Source organism: Delphinus delphis, chromosome 7 (assembly GCF_949987515.2).
Source record: "Delphinus delphis chromosome 7, mDelDel1.2, whole genome shotgun sequence".
NCBI classification, from domain to species: Eukaryota; Metazoa; Chordata; class Mammalia; order Artiodactyla; family Delphinidae; genus Delphinus; species Delphinus delphis.
In genome coordinates this window covers 22,335,255-22,357,247 of record NC_082689.1, presented here as the reverse complement: position 1 = coordinate 22,357,247, position 21,993 = coordinate 22,335,255, and the positions used below count along the sequence as shown (strand labels likewise).

General features: G+C 39.8%; 1 protein-coding gene across 1 annotated transcript in view; it reads right to left on the bottom strand.

The window, feature by feature from the left end:
- Nucleotides 1-21,993, bottom strand: part of ABCA12 (ATP binding cassette subfamily A member 12) — a 180,294-nt gene that overhangs the window by 35,774 nt on the left and 122,527 nt on the right. The window contains exons 24-33 of the mRNA XM_060016160.1: nucleotides 13,744-14,073; nucleotides 12,563-12,632; nucleotides 12,340-12,474; nucleotides 11,319-11,474; nucleotides 10,230-10,416; nucleotides 8,223-8,441; nucleotides 6,549-6,745; nucleotides 5,583-5,743; nucleotides 3,935-4,171; nucleotides 2,151-2,301 (exon numbers count right to left, since the gene is read on the bottom strand). Coding sequence (XP_059872143.1) covers nucleotides 2,151-2,301; nucleotides 3,935-4,171; nucleotides 5,583-5,743; nucleotides 6,549-6,745; nucleotides 8,223-8,441; nucleotides 10,230-10,416; nucleotides 11,319-11,474; nucleotides 12,340-12,474; nucleotides 12,563-12,632; nucleotides 13,744-14,073 — 1,843 coding nt within the window. The remainder of the gene's footprint in view (nucleotides 1-2,150; nucleotides 2,302-3,934; nucleotides 4,172-5,582; nucleotides 5,744-6,548; nucleotides 6,746-8,222; nucleotides 8,442-10,229; nucleotides 10,417-11,318; nucleotides 11,475-12,339; nucleotides 12,475-12,562; nucleotides 12,633-13,743; nucleotides 14,074-21,993) is intronic.

The following is a 21,993-nucleotide window of genomic DNA, read 5'->3' as shown; positions in this document are numbered from 1 at the left end:
GATCAGCTTTGGGCCCGAGCCCCTCCATCTCATACAGCTTCTGTGAAAGTGCTTTGAAAATTATAAATTACTATATGCAAAATATTCTCTGTCATATACATAGTACTTTTACATGTCAAAGTGAGATATCTAGAATTTTATAAATGAATATTGTTCCCAATCTCTTAAAGTCTCAATGCAGAATCAGTATTATTACTAATTACTAATATTCAAGAGGTAGCTTCTATCAAAAGACTGAATTCAAATAAAATAAATAGAAACCAGAACAGCAGCCTAGTCTAACTCATTCCTATTGTGGGCAACTTAGTGATGGTAAGTGTAATTGGCTCTCATTGTAATGTGAGGTCCAGTGAAGTCACCTCAAACATAGGAAAAGGAAAGTGCTCTCCTCCAAAGTATAATTCTCGTTCAAATACTTATTCATTACATTCCTTTTAGAAATCTGGACTGATTATATGGCGTTTCAAAACTCTATTTTTATCACGTGAGTCACAAAAAAGAACTCATTGGAAAAAAATGTCTACCCTCTTTCCTCCCAAACCCACCCCACACTGCCCTGAAATGCTCTTCAGGTGCTGAGAAGATATCCGATGGCTTCTGAGAGTGAGAGCAGCTGTGGAGGCCATAAACTGTTGCTTCCCCAACACTGCTCGTACAACTAATAATTTCAGCAGCCCCTCTAAAAATAGTTTCAAGTATAACATTCCCTCCGAAGGCCTGCCACCAAGCGCTCCTTTACATGTGATAAGATGACAGTATTTGTCAACTCTGTGGATATTTTTAATTCTCCATCACAAATTATGCAGCACAAAAATCATGATCTTCATTTAGCTGATAAGGAAAAATACAAAGCTGCTTAATTTAAAATGAATTCCAATTAAATAGAGTGAACAAGTTTAAATGCAAACTCATATCTCTGCAAAGGGGAACTGCAGAAGGAGCTGAATATTTTAAGTTAATTAGTATGCTTTTCTGTTTCTTGAGAAATTACATGTCGATGACTTACAGGTGTATCAAATGGAGCAAATGTGCTTTCTAAATGATAATGTCAATGAGGGGAACATTCTGACTGAAGAATAGTTTCAAATTATGAGACAAATGCAGAGGCAAATACATAACATTTACTTCCTGAAGCAGATGACCACTCTCTAATCAAAGTCTTCCATTCCACAGTCTCGACAATTATATTCCCAAAAGATGATACCTGAGGAATCTAGCAGAGGACAAATGAGACTCCCAAGTTCCAGAATTACACAAACATTAGAGATTATCTTTTCTGAGTTTTAGAGCCAAGCAAATGTTTAATCAAAAGTTCTATTCCTAGAAATTTTTCCCAATTTAAGCAAACTGTTGAAATGACTACTCCATCGTTTATACATGATTTTACTATATGCTTCCTTAAGTAAATAGTGTTTCCAAAGGTATAAATCAACTGTCAGAAAGATAATAAGACAGGATAAAAGTTATTTTCAAAAGAACCCAATCCCTCAAAGTCATGTCAAGAAACATGATTTTCCAAACATATCTTATGTGAAGAACTGTGGGGAAACCTATTATTATAGATTCTTAACCATCAAGTCCAACTTTACCAATTCAGAGACCCTCTCCCAAAAGCATCTTCTCAGAGCCTGAATTTTCTCAGCATATGAATCACTCAGAGGTGGGGGAAGGTTAGACATGTTTTCCAATGAGGTCCCATAAAGAGGGATGACTCTTTTTTACAAAAAAACTTTTTTTGACTATGACCACCACTTGAACATGTGTAATAGCAATGAGTGAGCTACCTTAGAAGGTAACTTGGCTCACTGTTGGACACCACCAATTACAAGAAGGATTTTAACTCGTTGAACACAACTCTGGAGTTGTAGTAAGTCACATCCTGAAAATGACTTCTGGTGGCTAGAAGAAAAACTAATCACCACCCTAACAAGGAAGTTCTTTCACATTCTTCAAAATGTTTATGAAACAGAGAATTCAATTGGGTTTAATAAATATTTTGTATATAAAAAAGAAAGCTTATATTTCTTTAGTCTTTTTAAATTTAGAAAGAAAATTTAAAGTTGAATTAAAAAAAAAATCTGTCCTGTGATTTTTCTCCCTTAGGTCATTTATTGGAATTAAGCAAAATGTGCACATTAGATTTATTATACCATCTCTGTCTGTGAAATTGCTGCTGCTCACAGATAAATCATCATGAGTTGAGATGACACTGGTACTGGAGTTTCCAATTTTCTTTTGTGTTAAGTGCTCAAAACTCATATCATTATTTTTCTGTGACCCTTTAGTCAAGTTCAGAAAGACCTAGAAAGAGAAGCCAGAACACTTCATTAGTGTAAAACATGCATGTGTTTTCTAGTTTCTTTTTTTTTTTTAACATCTTTATTGGAGTCTAATTCCTTTACAATGGTGTGTTAGTTTCTGCTTTATAACAAAGTGAATCAGTTATACATATACATATATCCCCATATCTCTTCCCTCTTGCGTCTCCCTCCCACCATCCCTATCCCAACCCTCTAGGTGGTCACAAAGCACCGAGCTGATCTCCCTGTGCTATGTGGCTGCTTCTCACTAGCTATCTATTTTACATTTGGTAGTGTATATATAAGTCCATGCCACTCTCTCACTTTGTCCCAGCTTACCCTTCCCCTCCCTCGTGTCATCAAGTCCATTCTCTACGTCTGCGTCTTTATTCCTGTCCTGCCCCTAGGTTCTTCATGACCATTTATCTTTTTTCTTTTAAGATTCCATATATATGTGTTAGCATACGGTATTTGTTTTTCTCTTTCTGACTTACTTCACTCTGTATGACAGACTCTAGGTCCATCCACCTCACTACAAATAACTCAATTTTGTTTCTTCTTATGGCTGAGTAATATTCCATTGTATGTATGTGCCACATCTTCTTTATTTGATGGACATTTAGGTTGCTTCCATGTCCTGCCTATTGTAAATAGAGCTGCAATGAACATTGCGGTACATGACTCTTTTTGAATTATGGTTTTCTCAGGGTATATGCCCAGTAGTGGGATCGCTGGGTCGTATGGTAGTTCTATTTTTAGTTTTTTAAGAAACCTCCATACTGTTCTCCATAGTGGCTGTATCAATTTACATTCCCACCAACAGTGCAAGAGGGTTCCCTTTTCTCTACACCCTCTCCAGCATTTACTGTTTGTAGATTTTTTTGATGGTGGCCTGTTTTCTAGTTTCTAAGCTCAATTTTGATTTTAAATTTTTACCATATTTATTGAGACAAATAAGTACGACTTTAAGTGAACATTTTTGAGAGGGACTTTAAGTGAACATACTTGTATGTAAAAGATATGTGTTCTCTAAGTGAAGCAACATGTTTGTTCTCAGAAGTCAGTCTTACATAACAATGGTATTGAGATAATTTTAAGATTTTGATTTTGTAAAATGTTTTTTTTTAATTTTTAAATTTTTTGTAATCAAAAGCATCTTTATTTTTGGTTCCCTTCTTGAAATGTTTATTTATTTATGTTTTAAAATTTATTGATTGATTTTTGGTTGCATTGGGTCTTCGTTGCTGCATGTGGCTTTCTCTAGTTGCGGGGAGTGGGGGCTACTCTTGGTTGTGGTGCACAGGCTTCTCATTGCGGTGGCTTCTCTTGTTGTGGAGCATGGGCTCTAGGCACGTGGGCTTCAGTAGTTGCGGCCTGTGGGCTCTAGAGCATAGGCTCAGTAGTTGTGGTGCACGGGCTTAGTTGCTCTGTGGCATGTGGGATCTTCCCGGACCAGGGCTCAAACCTGTGTCCCCTGCATTGCCAGGCAGATTCTTAACCACTGCACCACCAGGGAAGCCCTGAAATGTTTACTTTTAAATATTTCTTTTCTTTCTAAAAAGAACTGTTCACATTTATTCTAAAGGAACAGCAAGTTAACCAGTTTTAAGCAAAAAGGAAATGTCCAGGTGTACCTCTTCCATGGTGGTATCTGAAATGCCATAACACCCGATGTTGAGGTCACTCAGGCCATTGTCCAGTGTTCTCAGGAGTGAAAGATAGGCCCCTGAGACGTTGGTGCTAAACGGAGGAAGCACATAGACAAGCTCTCCCCCGATGTCCTCCTTGAGGTAGGCTTCAGGGAGATGTGATTGGATCACTGCTGTCACAGCTGTCGTGTCACATACTGCACTTGCATTTACATTTGGACTCTAGAGACGAAAAGAGAAGTTAAAAACTCCCTTGTCTTTACACTGTAGTGCCCAAGGGCCCCAGTCAGAGGGTGGCAAGTTCTTTTAGGCCAGTTCAGACCTATGCCACATAGTGATAACACATGACTCCTCTTGTGGCTTCGTGTCCCACTTGGGACCCCTCTACTTGCCTATAAGTCACTTTCTACTGGCTCCCCTCTCTCACCTCACCCTGTCCCTTCTCCAGCCTCCTTGCTCACCATCCTCTTTTCCCTCTTATGTATGTGCCCCACCCTAGTGACAACAGACTCCTTCTGTCATCCGACGCTTCAGGCTCAGGCATGCTTCCTCCTTAGGGCCTTTGCAATTGTTCCTTTGCCCCAGATAGTGGCGTGGCTCACTCTCTGCCTGGCCTCAACTCTTGGCTCAACTGTCACCTTCTCAGAGACCCCTTCTCTTACTGCCCTACTTAAAATGGCACCACGCAGCACTCCCCATGCCCCTTCCTCTGCTTTATTCTACCCACAGCCTTTATCACCTGCTAATATTCTAAATAATATATTTATCAATTTTACCACCTGAATTCCCCACACCCCATCAGAATATAAACTCCATGAGGGCAGAGATCTTAATATCATCAGTTCACTGCTGTATCCCCAGCACCTAGAACACTGTCTTGGGCACATATTAAGACATCGTATGCACCTAATACATAAGTTTTTGAATGAATTAATGAATATAACAATGAACTACTCTTTTATATTTTGGAAGTCACATCCGGACGATCAGATATGAAATAAATGATAGTGGTCAAAACCTTCCTAATAGCATATACCTCTGGCACAGTGTTGATACCTATGCTATTTTAGGTGGTCCAGGGAGCCTTAGTAAGCACTTTTGTTCTTCCAAGATGTGAAAGCACCACTGGCCTGTCTGAATTAATCTCCACATTGCCATTCAAGGAATACTGATCAGAAAGTGATTACATGACTGCATGTTCTCTTCATTTGCTTTTTATAGAGCGGAAAACCTAATTTTTAGCCTTATAGGCTGAAACGCTAGGGAAACTAACAGGCTGATCCTCCATCAGTAACCTTAGTACAGACCTTTCCTTCATCGAGCACACTGGTTCTCAGTGTGCAATCCCAGACCAGTAGGAGCAGCAGCACATGGGCTGATGTGGACCTTGGCAGAAATGCAGCAAATTCTGGAGCCTCATACCAGATTTACCGAATCAGAGACTCTTGGGGATGGAGCCAGAAATTTGGGTTTAACAAAAGACCTTCAGTGGTTCTGATACTCGCTCAGTTTGAGAAACATGATACTAACAGATTAATTTTAGCAATGAATAAAGTTGGACACATTCTGCTTCTGTTTCATACAAAACTTAATTTACGGTCCCATAATGAGGTATGTTTTCTCTCCTACAAACCTTTTTCTTGGTGAGTGTGAGGTGATACCCGTCCCCAAAGGCTTCCTTGAGATAAAATGGTGACCCGCAGCAGCGCAGCCCACCCTCCTCCAGGAAGGCGATGCGGTCACTCAGCACTTCAGCCTCGTCCAAGTGGTGTGTCGACAGAATGATTGTTCTGGCTTGAAAATACAGAGGAGAACAACCAAGAATGAAAAGTGAAGCTGCAGTTCCCAGGATGTACGGAGTTAGCACAAGTAAATCCTGTGATTTATGAGGAGGAGAGTCACGTCTTATGGGCTAACTGAAAAACTGATCAGAATGAGCTTTCAAACTGAGAAATGCGGACGGGGTATTCCTAAATGTTTTTCTTATAAATTGGCAGCAAATACACATCGCTTATGCTGTAAGGCTGAGTGTCCACCCTCTGCAGGGGGGGCAACTCTTCTTAATCCCTTAGTCTGTCCCCTTGGCTTCACTTCCATTCTCTCTCTTTCTTTCTGTCACTTCCCTTCTCTCTCTTTCTTTCTGTCTCTCTCTCTCCCTCCCTCCCTTCACTATGAAAAAGCAGTAATTTTAAAGACTTTTTGAATATTCTTCTCTGATTAAGCCACTCCACTCTGATTGCTCCTTTGCTTCACATCCTGTTAGCACTTACTTAGTCTGTTTTCAGTTTATTTTCATTTGTGTATGTTTGGTATCTCTAATTAGATTCTAAGCTCCTCTAGGCAGAATTTGGAACTTCTATTGGATTTGCATACTCTCAAAAGGGCCAGTTAAGTGCTCAATTCACAGTGGGCACTACATAGACATTAACTAATTGATCCAGGAATTTAGCTGGGAGAAGAGAAGACCTCACAAAAGGAAGAGCACACCTTAGATCTTTAATGGAGATTATAAACAGAAAAGGCTTTAACTTCTTTGCGTGCATCCCAGAGGGCAAAATTATGACTGTTGCTTGGCGAAGTTGTAAGAAGATACTCATACCAGTTTTGTTCTTGGATATAACATCCCATATACTTCGGCGAGAGCATGGGTCAACTCCAGTGGATGGTTCATCTAAAATGACCACCCTTGATCCTCCAATAAGAGCTATGGATATGGATAACTTCCTCTTCATTCCTCCTGACAATGTTCCAACTCTCTTATGACGATGACTATACAGTCCAGTATCTTTTAAAGTCCTTAAAAAATGATATATAGTGGTTATTTTTTTACAGACAGAAAATGTGAACAATGGAAAAAATACGAAAAGCACCCTAAATGAGAGGTATTCACTAAGCAACTATTATGTGCTCAGCAAGGTAAACTATTGAAGATTCATGATACAGTTTTCTGTTACTTATCATCTAGCTGGCGGTATAAAACTAATACTCAGAAAACAACATAAGGAATACATGGCTCATTATTTTATTCATTCGTTTGACAAATACTTATAGAGTACCTGCCTGTTTTCTGCCAGACTGTGTTTTAGGTGCCGTGGAAAAGCACTGAGCCGATAACGTTCCTAACCCATTAGGAGATTATGTTCTAGTAGGTGTGTATATCAGGAGGAACGCTGGGGAAATTCAGTAGGTAAACATATTCCCAAGTAAGTTTATAATATGCTATTTCATGATAAGTGTGATTAAAAAAAAATACAGGGTATATGAGATGAGTGCCTGGGATATGCTATTTCAGGCATCTATTCTACACATGGTAGTCCCCTCAGAGAAGCTGACATTTGAGCAGAGACCAGTAAGGTGGAGGAGTAAGTCAAAGGGCTGTCTGGGGAAGGCTGCTCTAAGTAGAGGGTACATGGGAAGCTCTGAGGCTGGAGCAGGCCTAGCATAACTAAGTGTGCACCTGGGTGAGCGTGCTTAGAGCAGAGTGAATGGGGAAAAAGCAGAAGGAAATAAGATCAAAAGGATTGGAAGCAGGTCAGGAAGTGCCTCATAGGCCTTGGTAAGAACATTCCTGAGTTTCACAGAGTGTGGTGAGAAGCCATAAGAGGGTTTTGACAAAGGAGTGACCTGGTCTGATCTGCAGTTTAAAAAGGTCACCTTGTCTGCTCTTTGAATAGACTGTACAAGGGAAAGTAGAAGCCAGGAGTCCAGTTAAGACCCGTATGGTAGGGACTTCCCTAGTGGTCCAGTGGTAAAGAATCCACCTTCCAATGCAGGGGATGCAGGTTCGATCCCTGGTCGGGGAACTAAGATCTCACATGCCGCAGGGCAACGAAGCCCATGTGCCACAACTACTGAGCTTGCGTGCCTCAACGAGAGAGCCTGCATGCTGCAAACTACAGAGCCCACATGCCCGGGAGCCCACGTGCCACAACTAGAGAGAGAAAACCTACACGCCACAACTAGAGAGAAGCCCGTGTGCCACAACTAAGACCCGAGGCAGGCAAGAAAAAAAAAGACCAGTATGGTAGCCTCGGAGGTTAGAAACAGAGGATTGGGGGTAATATGGGAGTCAGAGATGAAGACAGTTAAACAATTCCAGTATAATAACTGGCCAGTGAGGATAATGCCCTTAAATGTATACGATACTAGAAAAGTAGAAAAACTAAAAACAATTGTTTCCTGAGAAACTGTCTCCTACTGGTATTATTACTAGACCTTGACCTCTTTTTGAGAGGAGTTACCCACGCATGTTCTCATTGCTGTCATATCTGACCTTTTTACTTCCTCGTGCAGCTGCTTTTTAGTCCAGTGAGGAGCTTTGATGGAGCCGTATAAGAGGAGGTGCTCCTTGGTAGTGAGGTAACTGAACAGGACATCATGTTGCATGCAGACCCCCAGGTTCTTCCTCACGGTGTGGAGATCTGTTTTGATATCTTTTCCATAAACCAAGATGGTACCTGCTGAGGCCTCAAACAGCCCAGTCAGCAGTGAGCTGGGAATGAAGAAACCATAAATTAGGTGTGAACCAAAACTCTGAGTTAGATTTTAGGACTAAATGTATCTCAGTTGTTAGCAAAAAATGTTACAGTGTATCTTCCCAAGCCAGGTCAAGCTATGAAGTAAAATGGGATTAATTGGGAATAAAAATTAAAATTACTTTTACGCCTCCAATAATTTAGAGTGTGATAGAAATACTATGTGATGATGATGATGATAGTGGTGGGGTGATGGTGGTAGCAATGACAGAAATGGTTGCGCTTTTTAACTGCAAATGCACTCCCTCCTTGAGCAAACTCCTGCACTTCCCTGGCATCAGGTAGTACCCACAGGCAATTAAGCCTCAAATTTCTGTTTTCCACATGAACTTTGGTCATCTTAAGTCCCTTACTCTACCCTGTGACGAGAATATTCTCACCTACAAACTCCTCATATTTCAGATGGTCCGTAAACTGGGAAGTTATTTAATATCCATCTTCTCCACTAAAATGTAAGCTCCATGAGGTCAGGGAAAGGACTTGTTATCTCACCACCCTCAGTACCTAACTAGTGTCTTGCACGTAATAGATCTTAAATGACTATTGTGGATTAAATAGGGAATCAATATAATATGTAATTCTTCCCATAAATACACATTAAAATCAAATAACATATTTCTTTATATTCAGAAAACTGAAATGGGGACTTTCTCAGCTAAAATTATAGCCTCTTCAAAATCCTTATCCATCACTTTTCTTCATTGTCCTCTTGTTACCTGTTAGAAATCTTACATTTTAAGCATTGTATTCTTACTAGAAAGCCAACTCTGAATTGAAACAGGTCATATAAATGAGAGTAGCTGCATGTTCACTCATTTCATAACTTTCCTTTGTCCCCTTTTATTTACTAAAGATTAATTTGTATATGTTCTGGCAGTCACTGAGCTTACTCATGATGATAGCAAATAGCATATCCAACAACAGACACTTGTTCTCAAATAAGGCCTAAAGCACCAACAGCATCTTAGAGCTGACTCCAAGCTAAGCCTAGTAGAGCACTGGAGGTGAGTCACAGAAAAAAATTCAACAGAATGTCACTTTAAAAACATTTGAATCTTCTCCATTAGGTTACAGGAAAATGCTAGTTAACTGAAGAGAGAGAAAGAGCAGCCCATGTACCACTTGTGGCCTTTCTGATCTATATCTGATAGCTGGTGATCCTTTTCTTTCTTCATGAATCAAGGTAAGGGCTCTCTGTAATAGAGTGGCTGGGGCTGAGTGTGTTTATACCAAGGTTTGTGAACCCAAACTGGTACATGGGCCAGGATAAAAATGCAAAGAAATGAAATAGACTGAATGTATGAGGCAGTAAAGATTGGTGGGGACCAGGGATGAACCAGAAAGTAGATGGCCCCTTTGAGAACAGTCACTAACAAGCCCCAAACAATTATCTCTACCGAAGCCTGTAGATCCAATGTTGCCAGAACTTCCTATTATCTAAGAGATAGCAGGAATATTTATATTTATTGGAGAACTCTCTCATTTTTAAATGCTGGCACTGAAATTAAAAATTTTAAGAAGTACCAGTGTGCCAATATTAGGTAGAGCAAATAAACCTATCTGGTGGGTCTGATCTGGACTTTGAGCTCACAATTCGGACCTTTGACTTGGACTCCATTTTCCAGGAAACAACTTGAGCTATCTTAATCCATCTGGGAGTTGTAACAACTTTATATTTATGAAAGAAGTGAAGAAATATTAAGTAATATGCTTCCATGACACCTAAGTGTTGAAAAGTAACATACATGGTAGTAGTTTTCCCAGCGCCATTGGGCCCCAGCAATGAAGTAATATGTCCTTCATAAAAGTTCAGACTGAGGTTAGCAACAGCAATTTTTGAGCCATAGTTCTTTGTGACCCCATGCAGGGCAACCCCAACTGTGAGATCTTTAGGTTCAGACTCAGTGTTGGAGGGAAACACGTATTCAGGACCTGGAAAGAAATTAAGAAAAGACTTGTAAGCTCACAAGGAAGATAAATGAAGCTAGAGTTAGACTTTTCATTAATTAAAAATTGAAGACTATAAAAGCACAAGCCTCAAAGTAAAAAATCATTCCAGGAATAAATGATCTACTATAGTCTTCAGCCTTCTCACTTGTTTCAAAAATGAATGAGGGCGTGGAAACACACTCTAAGGTTTATATTGTCCTTCCCTGTCAGAAAAAGGAGTCTCAGAATATAGTATCATAATAATGAATTCTCCTTTATTCCACAGATCTCAAATACTCAAAACACAATTTTAAGGCTTGGTCCTCCAATTGGACAGGATGATATCTACTTACAGAATAAATGTCTACAGTGACAAGGCTCGCTCAGATCTGTGGTTTATAGAATCGGTTCATTAATTACTCTCCACATTTCCTTCGGGCATCACAGAAGGACCACTTATATGGGTCATCCTTACTTTATGAAGCTGACACTGCTCACCCAATGTCAGTAAAACATGAGCCTTAAACTGTCTGTTCAGTGTTGCTGACGGGTTAGGCTAAATTATCCATACTTGTTACTTGGTTACTCCTTATGACTAGTGACAGACGGCTGAGGTGAGGGGTGCAGACTGGCGCCAAGGAACAAAGTTTTTCTCTGTGTGAATCTAACTGGAACACAAAGGGATCTGCAATCTTGGCCTAATTAGCACCATATGCTAACCAACTGGGCTAATGAGCTCAGAAAAAGCCACAATTTAATCTCTCTAAGAGTCCCAACACATATGTGTAGACATATTCATCCATGACTAAAAGGATAATTTTGCCATTTAGAAAAAGATAATTAAAATCACTAGTCATGTAAATTTTATATCACTTCTCTCATAATAATGCATGTTGTTGACCTACTTGTCTTACTGGCAGATGGGATGGTGTTCTGCATCATGATATTAGTAAAGATAAGGCCATTGCTTTTCTCATGCTTCACTTCTGCGCATCCCAACCGCTCCTTCCAATAGGAAGGAAGGAATGGAAAATACCATGGAGCTGCCATACCATATGTACCTGTAACAAAAATGTATTAGGAAAAGTAATTATTAATTGATTGCTAATATTAAGCATCAGAAGCTAAATAACAGAGTACTTACTATACAGCATTCAGGAAGTATTTTTATTTTTTTGTGGTCTCAGTTTCCAAAGTAAAGTAAAAAAGATAGCCTTTTAAAAAATTCTTTCTTTTTTAAACAGCTTCATTGGGTATAGTTACATACCATAAAATTTAATCATTGTAAGTGTAGAGTGAGACGATTTTTAGTAAATAAAGTTGTGCAACCATAACCACAATCCAAACATTCCAGTAACTCCAAAACTTTCTCCCATGCCCTTTGCAGATAATCCCTACTTTCAATCCAAGTTACAGGCAATCACTGATCTGCTTTGTCTCTATATACCTCTCTTTTACAGAAATTTTATATAACTGGAATAGAATAATAGTCTTTTATTCATTTATAGCATCAAAAACGTACAAATATAAATAAGACTTAGTGGAAAAACTCCTGATCATGTTGAAGTTTTAACCACTTGAGACCTAGGAGGGGAATCCCACCAGTCTTGTTCCATTAGAACCGGATAAGTTCTCCTTAGAATTAGGAGACTTGATTTTTGCCTTATGATATCTTGTTCTCCCATTTGGAAAGACTGGATTCCATGCTCCTTAATTCATGCTATCCTTTAAAGGAACATCAGAGAAAAAACTCAACAGTGCATTATCTCCTCCTGGAAAATTTTGTTTAGTTTTGGGATTTCAGTGTTTCTTTTTGGAGATGATATGTGGCAAAGAAAAATATTAGAAAATATATATTAGCAGATTTATAATAAATATAATTTATTACCATAAAAAAGCATGTATCTATAGGAAGCATGTTTGTACCTGGGAAAACGTTCCTGACATACCAAGCAATAAGGAAATAAATGAAAGAGTCGGCTAGGATTAGACAGCATAGCCAGCCAAACGAAGTGGTGTCATCCTGAACTGGGGAACTGTACATATTTTCCCACTGAAGACCTAAGAAGTGAACACATAGATTTATTCTTCTGTGAGACATATTGCAGGTGTGAAAGATAAAATCCAGTTGTAAAGGAAGTGAACCTACCAATGCCCTGCTCCTCATATCGTGCAATGTACTGACTTGCATAGCTGAAAGCTGTTGGGGACAGCAGGCTCTGTGAAGAAAATCAATGGCAATGATAGTTCTTGTAGATTTCACACATTTCGCCCAGAGGGATCTTAACATACTTAAAACTTTGGGCACTTATATAGATAAAACTGACGTTAACTCTCTAAGCATATTTAAAATCACAGAGGTCCCTTACCAAGCATGCTACAACTCTGGAAGAATAGGAGAGGAAATAGCAGAAAACAAAAGCAGTAAAATTATAATTTGAAAAATATTTATCAAAAATCCAAAATATATATATCTAAACTTATTAAATGTTGCTTAGCAATTTATAAAACCACTAATAATAGGGTAATGCAATGTTAAGGCTAATATCAAATGAAATGTTAGGGGCCAGAAGATGTTTGTACTTCAGAGACTGACTTCAAGTGATCGAAGTTTTATGCACAAAAATATACTGTCAATTGACTACTAATAATGCAACAAATTAAAAATTTAGATGTTGTTTAAACTCAAGGTGGTCAATGTCAAATGAAAGTTATTTATCACTTTCTATTTCCATAAACAGCAAAGTTTTAACATGGCTCGCAGTCAATGATGAGCTTTACTTCTGCTTTCCAAATTTCAAAGTCAGTAAACTTAATGCTTTCGTTAAAATTCTTAAATTAATTTAGTACTTTAATTGAAAAAGCAGAAAAGAATTCAAAGTTGACTATATGCTCTCAGCGTATTTGTCTTTATGCCTGTATGTTATATTATATGTCATAAAAACCATGAGAATTATTCATTTATGAGAACAATGCCAGCTATAGAGGCTCTAAGATATTTAAGGAATTGGGCCAAAGAGAAGTCAGAATTCTTGATGATCTTCAAAACCTGATGTACTACATTTTAACTGTTCTTTCTTCAGGTACTATCTTATAGTAGCATCACATATTATAGTTTTAGAAACCGTGGAGAAAAAGTTTTCTTTTCATAGTCTTACACTTGTATGGTAGACAATAATGTAACTGACTCTCATCAGGACAGTTACTTATATTTTGCAAACACTGAACTTTTACATTTAGATAAGTGTATTCTCAGTTGGAGAGCCAAGACCACCAAAAAAGGTCCACTCCTTTCACACCCTGGCCATTCAGTTGTGACAGCTGACTCACCATGAATACTTTTATTATACAGCTCAACTCATTCTCAATTGTAACCAGAACAATAAATGGAAAAAAGGCAATGATGTAGATGAGGCTTCCAATCAGAGCTGCAATGTTGGTGTTGTTGAAGAAGACACTGATAAGGTAGCTCATGGCAAGAACTGAGAAGCTATAGTCCGAAAAATACAGGAACAAAATGAACCCATTTGTTTTTGGAAGAATATTGCCAAACTTTAGTATAATGATGAGGATGATGATGGTAACCAGTAAAAATGCAACACTCTCTATAATCCAGGCAAAAAAGTGGCTGCAGGAGTTTACACCCATCATCTTCATGTACTGAAAAAAGGAAAAAGTGTTAGCTCCTTCTTAAGCTAATATACACTTAAATAACAATTATTCCTGTATCATTCCAAACTGTCCATGAGACTCTTCATACACATGGAACCAAGCATTTTAATGATTTATCTAAGTCTAGTATTTGTCCATGCTTGCTATGTGAAATTAATACGACCATTTATTCCAGTCTATCTTAGATCGTATATTCCCAGAGTGCCCCAATATAATGAATGATTTGGATGGTGAGGTTTGTTTTGTTTATTGACAACTTCATTTTATAACTGCTATCTAAGTGATGTCTCCAGATTAAACTAGTTTAGAATAGATCATCAAAATTTACGGTATCCCCTGCAGAATTTTACAACATGAATTTGACATTTGTGCAGGCATGAACATTTCAAGCTGGTGAAAACCCATGGTTTACTTCAAATTCAATGTAGGGACTGAGGTAATAAAACTCCATAATAGTTTTACTAAACATGAATGAACAACACAATCAGTATTCATATTCCCGACATAAATAGAATAGACCTGATTCCTAAGAATTTAAAACAAGCAAACTTTGAAGGGGGACTTTCTGCCTTTTGACATAACATTCCCCTCCTTAAAATCCCCAACAGTCTAGGTCAGGTTTGTCATCTTTGTTTTCCAAAAAGATGTCCATGAACCCAAAATGAACTCATGTATCTCAGGTAATCTATACTCTCTCTCAGTTGATATTCTTTAGTAACCCAGTGATATCCCTAGAGACCAAGGCATTCCACCAAGGTAGAAAAACAGACCAGCAAGTTTGTGCATTAACTCAAAAGGATTCTGAAAGATCTGAAGTCCCTAGGACCTTGGGTGTCTTGAATTTGGTGACTTGAATTTGTACCTGGTTTCTAGTTTTAACAACTCTTAATGTTAAGCTTATGAATGTAAGTTCCATTTAAAAAAAGAACAAAAGAAATGTTCCACTAACAGCTTTATAATCCAGTACTTTTTTTGTAAAATCAAGGATTTTCAATGCCCCCCAATTTAAACCTTACTTGTCCAGGAAAAAAAAAAAAAAAAGGGAACGTGCCAAATCTTTTGCTCTACAAGCAAAATTGTGAATTTTACTTTTTGCCTTTGCAACTCATTACATTTTGATAACTCTGCTGCTCCAGTTGTTACCATGGAAACAGCTACCTGACTGGCAAGAGTCTAAGCTGTGGGCCTTAAGCTAATCACCACTGTGGAAATCCTGTGACTTTTCCTCTTAACTTTGCCCTTTTCCTCACCCTCTTCTCTCCTCCCAGACCCTGCCACCCTTTGCAGTAAAGACGCAATCTATGTTTCCATAGGAATAAATGTGTGGGTCAAAGTAAAAAAAATCAGCATGGAGTGAAGATTCACTATGGAAAGTTTTCTCCAATTGCTATGTATCTATCATTGAAAAGAAAACTACATTTTGGTGTGAAAAAGACCTCACAGATCGGGCTTCCCTGGTGGCGCAGTGGTTGAGAGTCTGCCTGCCGATGCAGGGGATGCGGGTTCGTGTCCCGGTCCGGGAAGATCCCACATGCCGCAGAGTGGCTGGGCCCGTGAGCCATGGCCGCTGAGCCTGTGCGTCCGGAGGCTGTGCTCCCCAACGGGAGAGGCCACAACAGTGAGAGGCCCGCATAACGCAAGAAAAAAAAAAAAAAAAAGGCCTCACAGATCTTATTTTAGCAATTCTTTCCCTGCACCCCACCCCATTTGAGAAATTACTGTGTCATGTTTGATGACTTCATTTCAGAGATATTCACCAGTTTTTTGGTGACTTTCTGGTTATTTGTATTTTGACGTTTTTACTGAGTGTAATGCCTATTTGAATATAATTAAATGGGGAGTTACAGAACCCATATAACTACCCCAAAGCTGATATTCACCACCTAATTTCATGTGACCTACACAAAAACTATTGCCCCCCCCACAGCAATGTATGTCAGTAGGAGGCAAGTCACTATATTTTACAAGGTGGATACACAATATCCAGGACTCTATCAAGGACATGAAATACAGCTGACTTAATGTATAAATATGTTTTCCTTCCCTGACAATGGATAGCTTCAGTATAAAACATTTATATATCTAGAAAATTCTACATTCATAGCCTTGTTAAAAAATAATTTAGCAAACCCAAAGACCAGGACTGAAGGTGTCGATCACCATAATTTTGAAATTTTCAAGGCTCAAGATCAGATTTCTATTCCCAAGAGTTGGTAAAAGTTGGAGACTGATCATTGCTTTTCTTTTTTTTTTTCGGTACGCGGGCCTCTCACTGTTGTGGCCTCTCCCGTTGCGGAGCACAGGCTCCGGACGCGCAGGCTCAGTGGCCATGGCTCACGGGCCCAGCCGCTCAGAGGCATGTGGGATCTTCCCGGACTGGGGCACGAACCCACATCCCCTGCATCGGCAGGTGGACCCTCAACCACTGCGCCACCAGGGAAGCCCCTGATCATTGCTTTTTATCAAAAAAGATCAGCTTAGGTGCTTCCAAAAGTGTTTACTACTTAACATTCTAGATCAAACTTCAGTGTTAAACTTCAGGATTTTACGCCATGAGAACAGCTGTTATTCATAAAGAGAAAAGGCAATGAGACTATGTAAGTCATCCATATATTATTCAGATTCACTGCCAAATTCGAGATAATCAACAAGACCAAACTTGCTAATGAAGGTCACCCACAGAGAACGGCTGGCATTAGTGTCTCCTCAGGGTGACAGATTCAGGTGTTGGCTTTGTAATGAGAGTCACTTTTCTCAAGCCCCCCAAACCTGTTGAAGCAATTCATCAATATCTGATAATGTGTTACTCAGGAAAACCCCTCTGCACAGTGGTCAAAGTCTGTTCCAGTTCTTGGCAGAAAATAATGACAAGAAAGAGATTCTGTAAGATTGTGGATAAATGTGTCACGTTCAAGAGAAGCTTACGCACAGGGATTGACATTAATGCTGTCAGGAAAAGAAATCATAAATATACATATATTTACTTGACAGCAATGTCTTCATTCAATTCAACAAGAATGTCAAGCACTGGTTACTAAGAAATAATAACATTTTCTACCTCAAATTTTATATCCTATTATAGAAATTTTTGTTATTGTTTTTAGTTAAGATATAAAGGATATTGTGATCATTACTTGGAATATTCCAAATTCTCACTAGTAGGATGGATAGTGTGTACTGAGAAGATATAAAAAAGAATAAACTAGGCAGAAGGGGAGAGGCAGCATGACCAAAGGAGGGCCTCTGGGGTGTGGAGTCCTGGAGTTTGGAGGAAAACACATCCCCTTTCTCACAGAGCTGAGGTTGAGGAACAGTTGCCTGGCTGCCTACAGTGAAAAAGAGAACCTGGGTGGGAAGGTTTCCATGCCACTTACTGTGAAAAAAGTAGAGGCATAAAGAGGCTAAATAATTAGTCAAAAATGAAACAGCCAGGAGACGTTCACGATGGCAGAAGAGTAAGACGTGGAGATCACCTTCCTCCCCACAGATACACCAGAAATACATCTACAGATGGAACAGCTCCTATAGAACACCTGCTGAACGCTGGCAGAAGACCTCAGGCCTCCCAAAAGGCAAGAAACCCCCCACGTACCTGGGTAGGGCAAAAGAAAAAAGAAAAAACAGACACAAAAGAATACGGATGGGACCTGCATCTCTGGGAGGGAGCTGTGAAGGAGGAAAGCTTTCCACACACTAGGAAGCCCCTTCACTGGCAGAGACAGAGGTGGCGGGGGGGAGGCTGCAGAGCCATGGAGGACAGCACAGCAACAGGGGTGCGGAGGGCAAAGTGGAGAGATTCCCACACAGAGGATCGGTGCCGACCAGCACTCAACAGCCCGAGAGGCCTGTCTGCTCACCCACCAAGGCAGACGGGGGCTGGGAGCTGAGGCTCGGGCTTCAGAGGTCAGATCCCAGGGAGAGGACTGGGGTTGGTGGCATGGACACAGCCTGAAGGGGCTAGTGCGCCACAGCTAGCCGGGAGGGAGTCCGGGAAAAAGTCTGGAACTGCCTAAGAGGCAAGAGACCATTGTTTCAGGGTGCACAAGGAGAGGGGATTCAGAGCACCGCCTAAATGAGCTCCAGAGACGGGCATGTGCCGTGGCTATCAGCGCAGACCCCAGAGATGGGCATGAGATGCTAAGGCTGCTGTTGCAGCCACCAAGAAGCCTGTGTACAAGCACAGGTCACTATCCACACCTCCCCTCCTGGGAGCCTGTGCAGCCCGCCACTGCCACAGTCTCGTGAGCCAGGGACAACTTCCCCAGGAGAACACACAGTGCGCCTCAGGCTGTCGCAACATCACGCCGGTCTCGGCCACCACAGGCTCACCCCGCACTCTGTGCCCCTCCCTCCCCCCGGCCTGATTGAGCCAGAGCCCACTAATCAGCTGCTCCTTTAACAATGTCCTGTCTGGGTGGAAACAGATGCCCTCAGGCGACCTACATGCACAGACAGGGCCAAATCCAACACTGAACCCAAGGAGCCATGCGAACAAAGAAGAGAAAGGGAAATTTCTCCCAGCAGCCTCAGGAGCAGCGGATTAAATCTCCACAATCAACTTGATGTACCCTGCATCTGTGGAATACCTGAATAGAAAACGAATCAGCCCAAAACTGAGGTGGTGGACTTTGGGAGCAACGATATATATATTTATTTCCTTTTTCTCTTTTTGTGAGTATGTATGTATATGCTTCTGTGTGTGATGTTGTCTGTATAGCTTTCTTTTACCATTTGTCATAGGGTTCCGTTGGTCCGTTTTTTTGTTTGTTTGTTTGTTTTTGTTTTTAGTATAGTTTTTAGCACTTGTTATCATTGGTGGAATTCTTTTTTGGTTTGGGTGCTTTCTTCTTTTTAAACTACTTTTTAATTTCTTTTATTTTTAATAATTATTTTTGATTTTAATAACTTTATTTTATTTTACTTCCTTTCTTTCTTTCTTTTCTTCTCCCTTTTCTTCTGAGTCATGTGGCTGACAGGGTCTCGGTGCTCCAGCTGAGTGTCAGGCCTGAACCTCTGAGGTGGGAGAGCCGAGTTCAGGACATTCGTCCACCAGAGACCTCCCAGCTCCACGTAATATCAAACGGTGAAAGCTCTCCCAGAGATCTCCATCTCAACGCTAAGATACAGTTCCACTCAACGACCAGCAAACTACAGTACTGGGCACCCTATGACACACAATTACCAAGACAGGAACACAGCCCCACCCATTAGCAGGGAGGCTGCCTAAAATTATAATAAGGTCACAGACACCCCAAAACACACTAACGGACGCAGACCTGCCCACCAGAAAGACAAGATCTAGCCTCATCCACCAGAACACAGAGTCCCCTCTACCAGGAAGCCTACACAACTCACTGAACCAACCTTAACCACTGGGGGCAGACACCAAAAACAACAGGAACTACGAACCTGCCTGTGAAAAGGAGACCCCAAACACAGTAAGTTAAGTAAAATGAGAAGACAGAGAAACACACAGCAGATGAAGGAGCAAGGTAAAAACCCACCAAACAAATGAAGAGGAAATAGGCAGTCTACCTGAAAAAGAATTCAGAATAATGAGAGTAAAGAGATCCAAAATCTTGGAAATAGAATGGAGAAAATACAAGAAACATTTAACAAGGACTTAGAAGAACTAAAGAGCAAACAAACAATGATGAACAACACAATAAATGAAATTGAAAATTCTCTAGAAGGAATCAATGCAGAATAAGTGAGGCAGAAGAAAAGATAAGTGACCTGGAAGATAAAATAGTGGAAATAACTAGTGCAGAGCAGAATAAAGAAAAAGGAATGAAAAGAATTGAGAACAGTCTCAGAGACCTCTGGGACAACATTAAATGCACCAACATTCGAATTATAGGGGTCCCAGAAGAAGAAGAGAAAAAGAAAGGGACTTATAAAATACTTGAAGAGATTATAGTTGAAAACTTCCCTAATATGGGAAAGGAAAAAGTCAATCAAGTCCAGGAAGTGCAGAGAGTCCCATACAGGATAAATCCAAGGAGAAACACGCCAAGACACATATTAATCAAACTATCAAAACTTAAATACAGTGCTCCCCTGGTGGCACAGGGGTTGAGAGTCCGCCTGCCGATGCAGGGGACGCGGGTTCGTGCCCGGTCTGGGAGGATCCCACATGCCGCAGAGCGGCTGGGCCTGTGAGCCATGGCTGCTGAGCCTGCACGTCTGGAGCCTGTGCTCCGCAACAGGAGAGGCCACAACAGTGAGAGGCCCACGTACCACAAAAAAAAAAAAAAAAAAAAAAAAAAGTTAAATACAAAGAAAAAATAATAAAAGCAGCAAGGGAAAAGCGACAAATAAGATACAAGGGAATCCCCATAAGGTTAACAGCTGATCTTTCAGCAGAAGCTCTGCAATCCAGAAGGGAGTGGCAGGACATATTTAAAGTGATGAAAGGGAAAAACCTACCACCAAGATTACTGTGCCCAGCAGGGATATCATTCAGATTCAATGGAGAAACTAAAACCTTTACAGGCAAGCAAAAGCTAAGAGAATTCAGCACCACCAAACCACCTTTACAAGAAATGCTAAAGGAACTTCTCTAGGCAGGATACACAAGAGAAGAAAAGGACTTAAAACAACAAACCGAAAACAATTAAGAAAATAGTAATAGGAACATACATATTGATAATTACCTTAAATGTAAATGGAGTAAATGCTCCAACCAAAAGACATAGACTGGATGAATGGATACAAAAACAAGACCCATATATATGCTGCCTACAAGAGACTCACTTCAGACCTAGGGACTCATACAGACTGAAAGTGAGGGGATGGAAAAAGGTATTCCATTAAAATGGAAATCAAAAGAAAGATGGAGTAGCAATTCTCATATCAGACAAAATAGACTTTAAAACAAAAACTATTACAAGACACAAAGAAGGACACTACATAATGATCAAGCGATCAATCCAAGAAGAAGATATAACAATTGTAAATATTTATGCATCCAACATAGGAGCACCTCAATACATAAGGCAAATGCTAACAGCCATAAGAGGGGAAATCGGCAGTAACACAATAATAGTAGGGAACTTTAACACCCCACTTTCACCAATGGTCAGGTCATCCAAAATGAAAATAAATAACGAAACACAAGCTTTAAATGATACATTAAAAAAGATGGAATTAATTGGTATTTATAGGACATTCCAGCCAAAAACAACAGAATACACTTTCTTTTCAAGTGCTCATGGAACATTCTCCAGGATAGGTCATATCTTGGGTCACAAATCAAGCCTTGGTAAACTGAAGAAAACTGAAATCATATCAAGTATATTTTCCGACCACAACGCTATGAGACTAGACATCAATTACAAGAAATACTCTGTACAAAGTACAAACACATGGAGGCGAAACAATACAATACTTAATAACCAAAAGATGACTGAAGAAATCAAAGTGCACATCAAAAAATTCATAGAAACAAATGACAATGAACACACGATGACCCAAAACCTATGGGATGCAGCAAAAGCAGTTCTAAGAGGGAAGTTTATAGCAATACAATCCTACATCAAGAAACAAGAAACATCTCAAAGAAACAACCTAACCTTACACTTAAAGCAATTAGAGAAAGAAGAACAAAAAACCCCCAAAGTTAGCAGAAGGAAAGAAATCATAAAGATCAGATCAGAAATAAATGAAAAAGAAATGAAGGGAACAATAGCAAAGATCAATAAAACTAAAAGCTGGTTCTTTGAGAAGATAAACAAAATTGATAAACCTTTAGCCAGACTCATCAAGAAGGGAGAACACTCAAATCAACAGAATTAGAAATGAAAAAGGAGATGTAACAACTGGCACTGCAGAAATACAAAGGATCATGAGAGATTACTACAAGCAACTCTGTGCCAATAAAATGGACAACGTGGAAGAAATGGACAA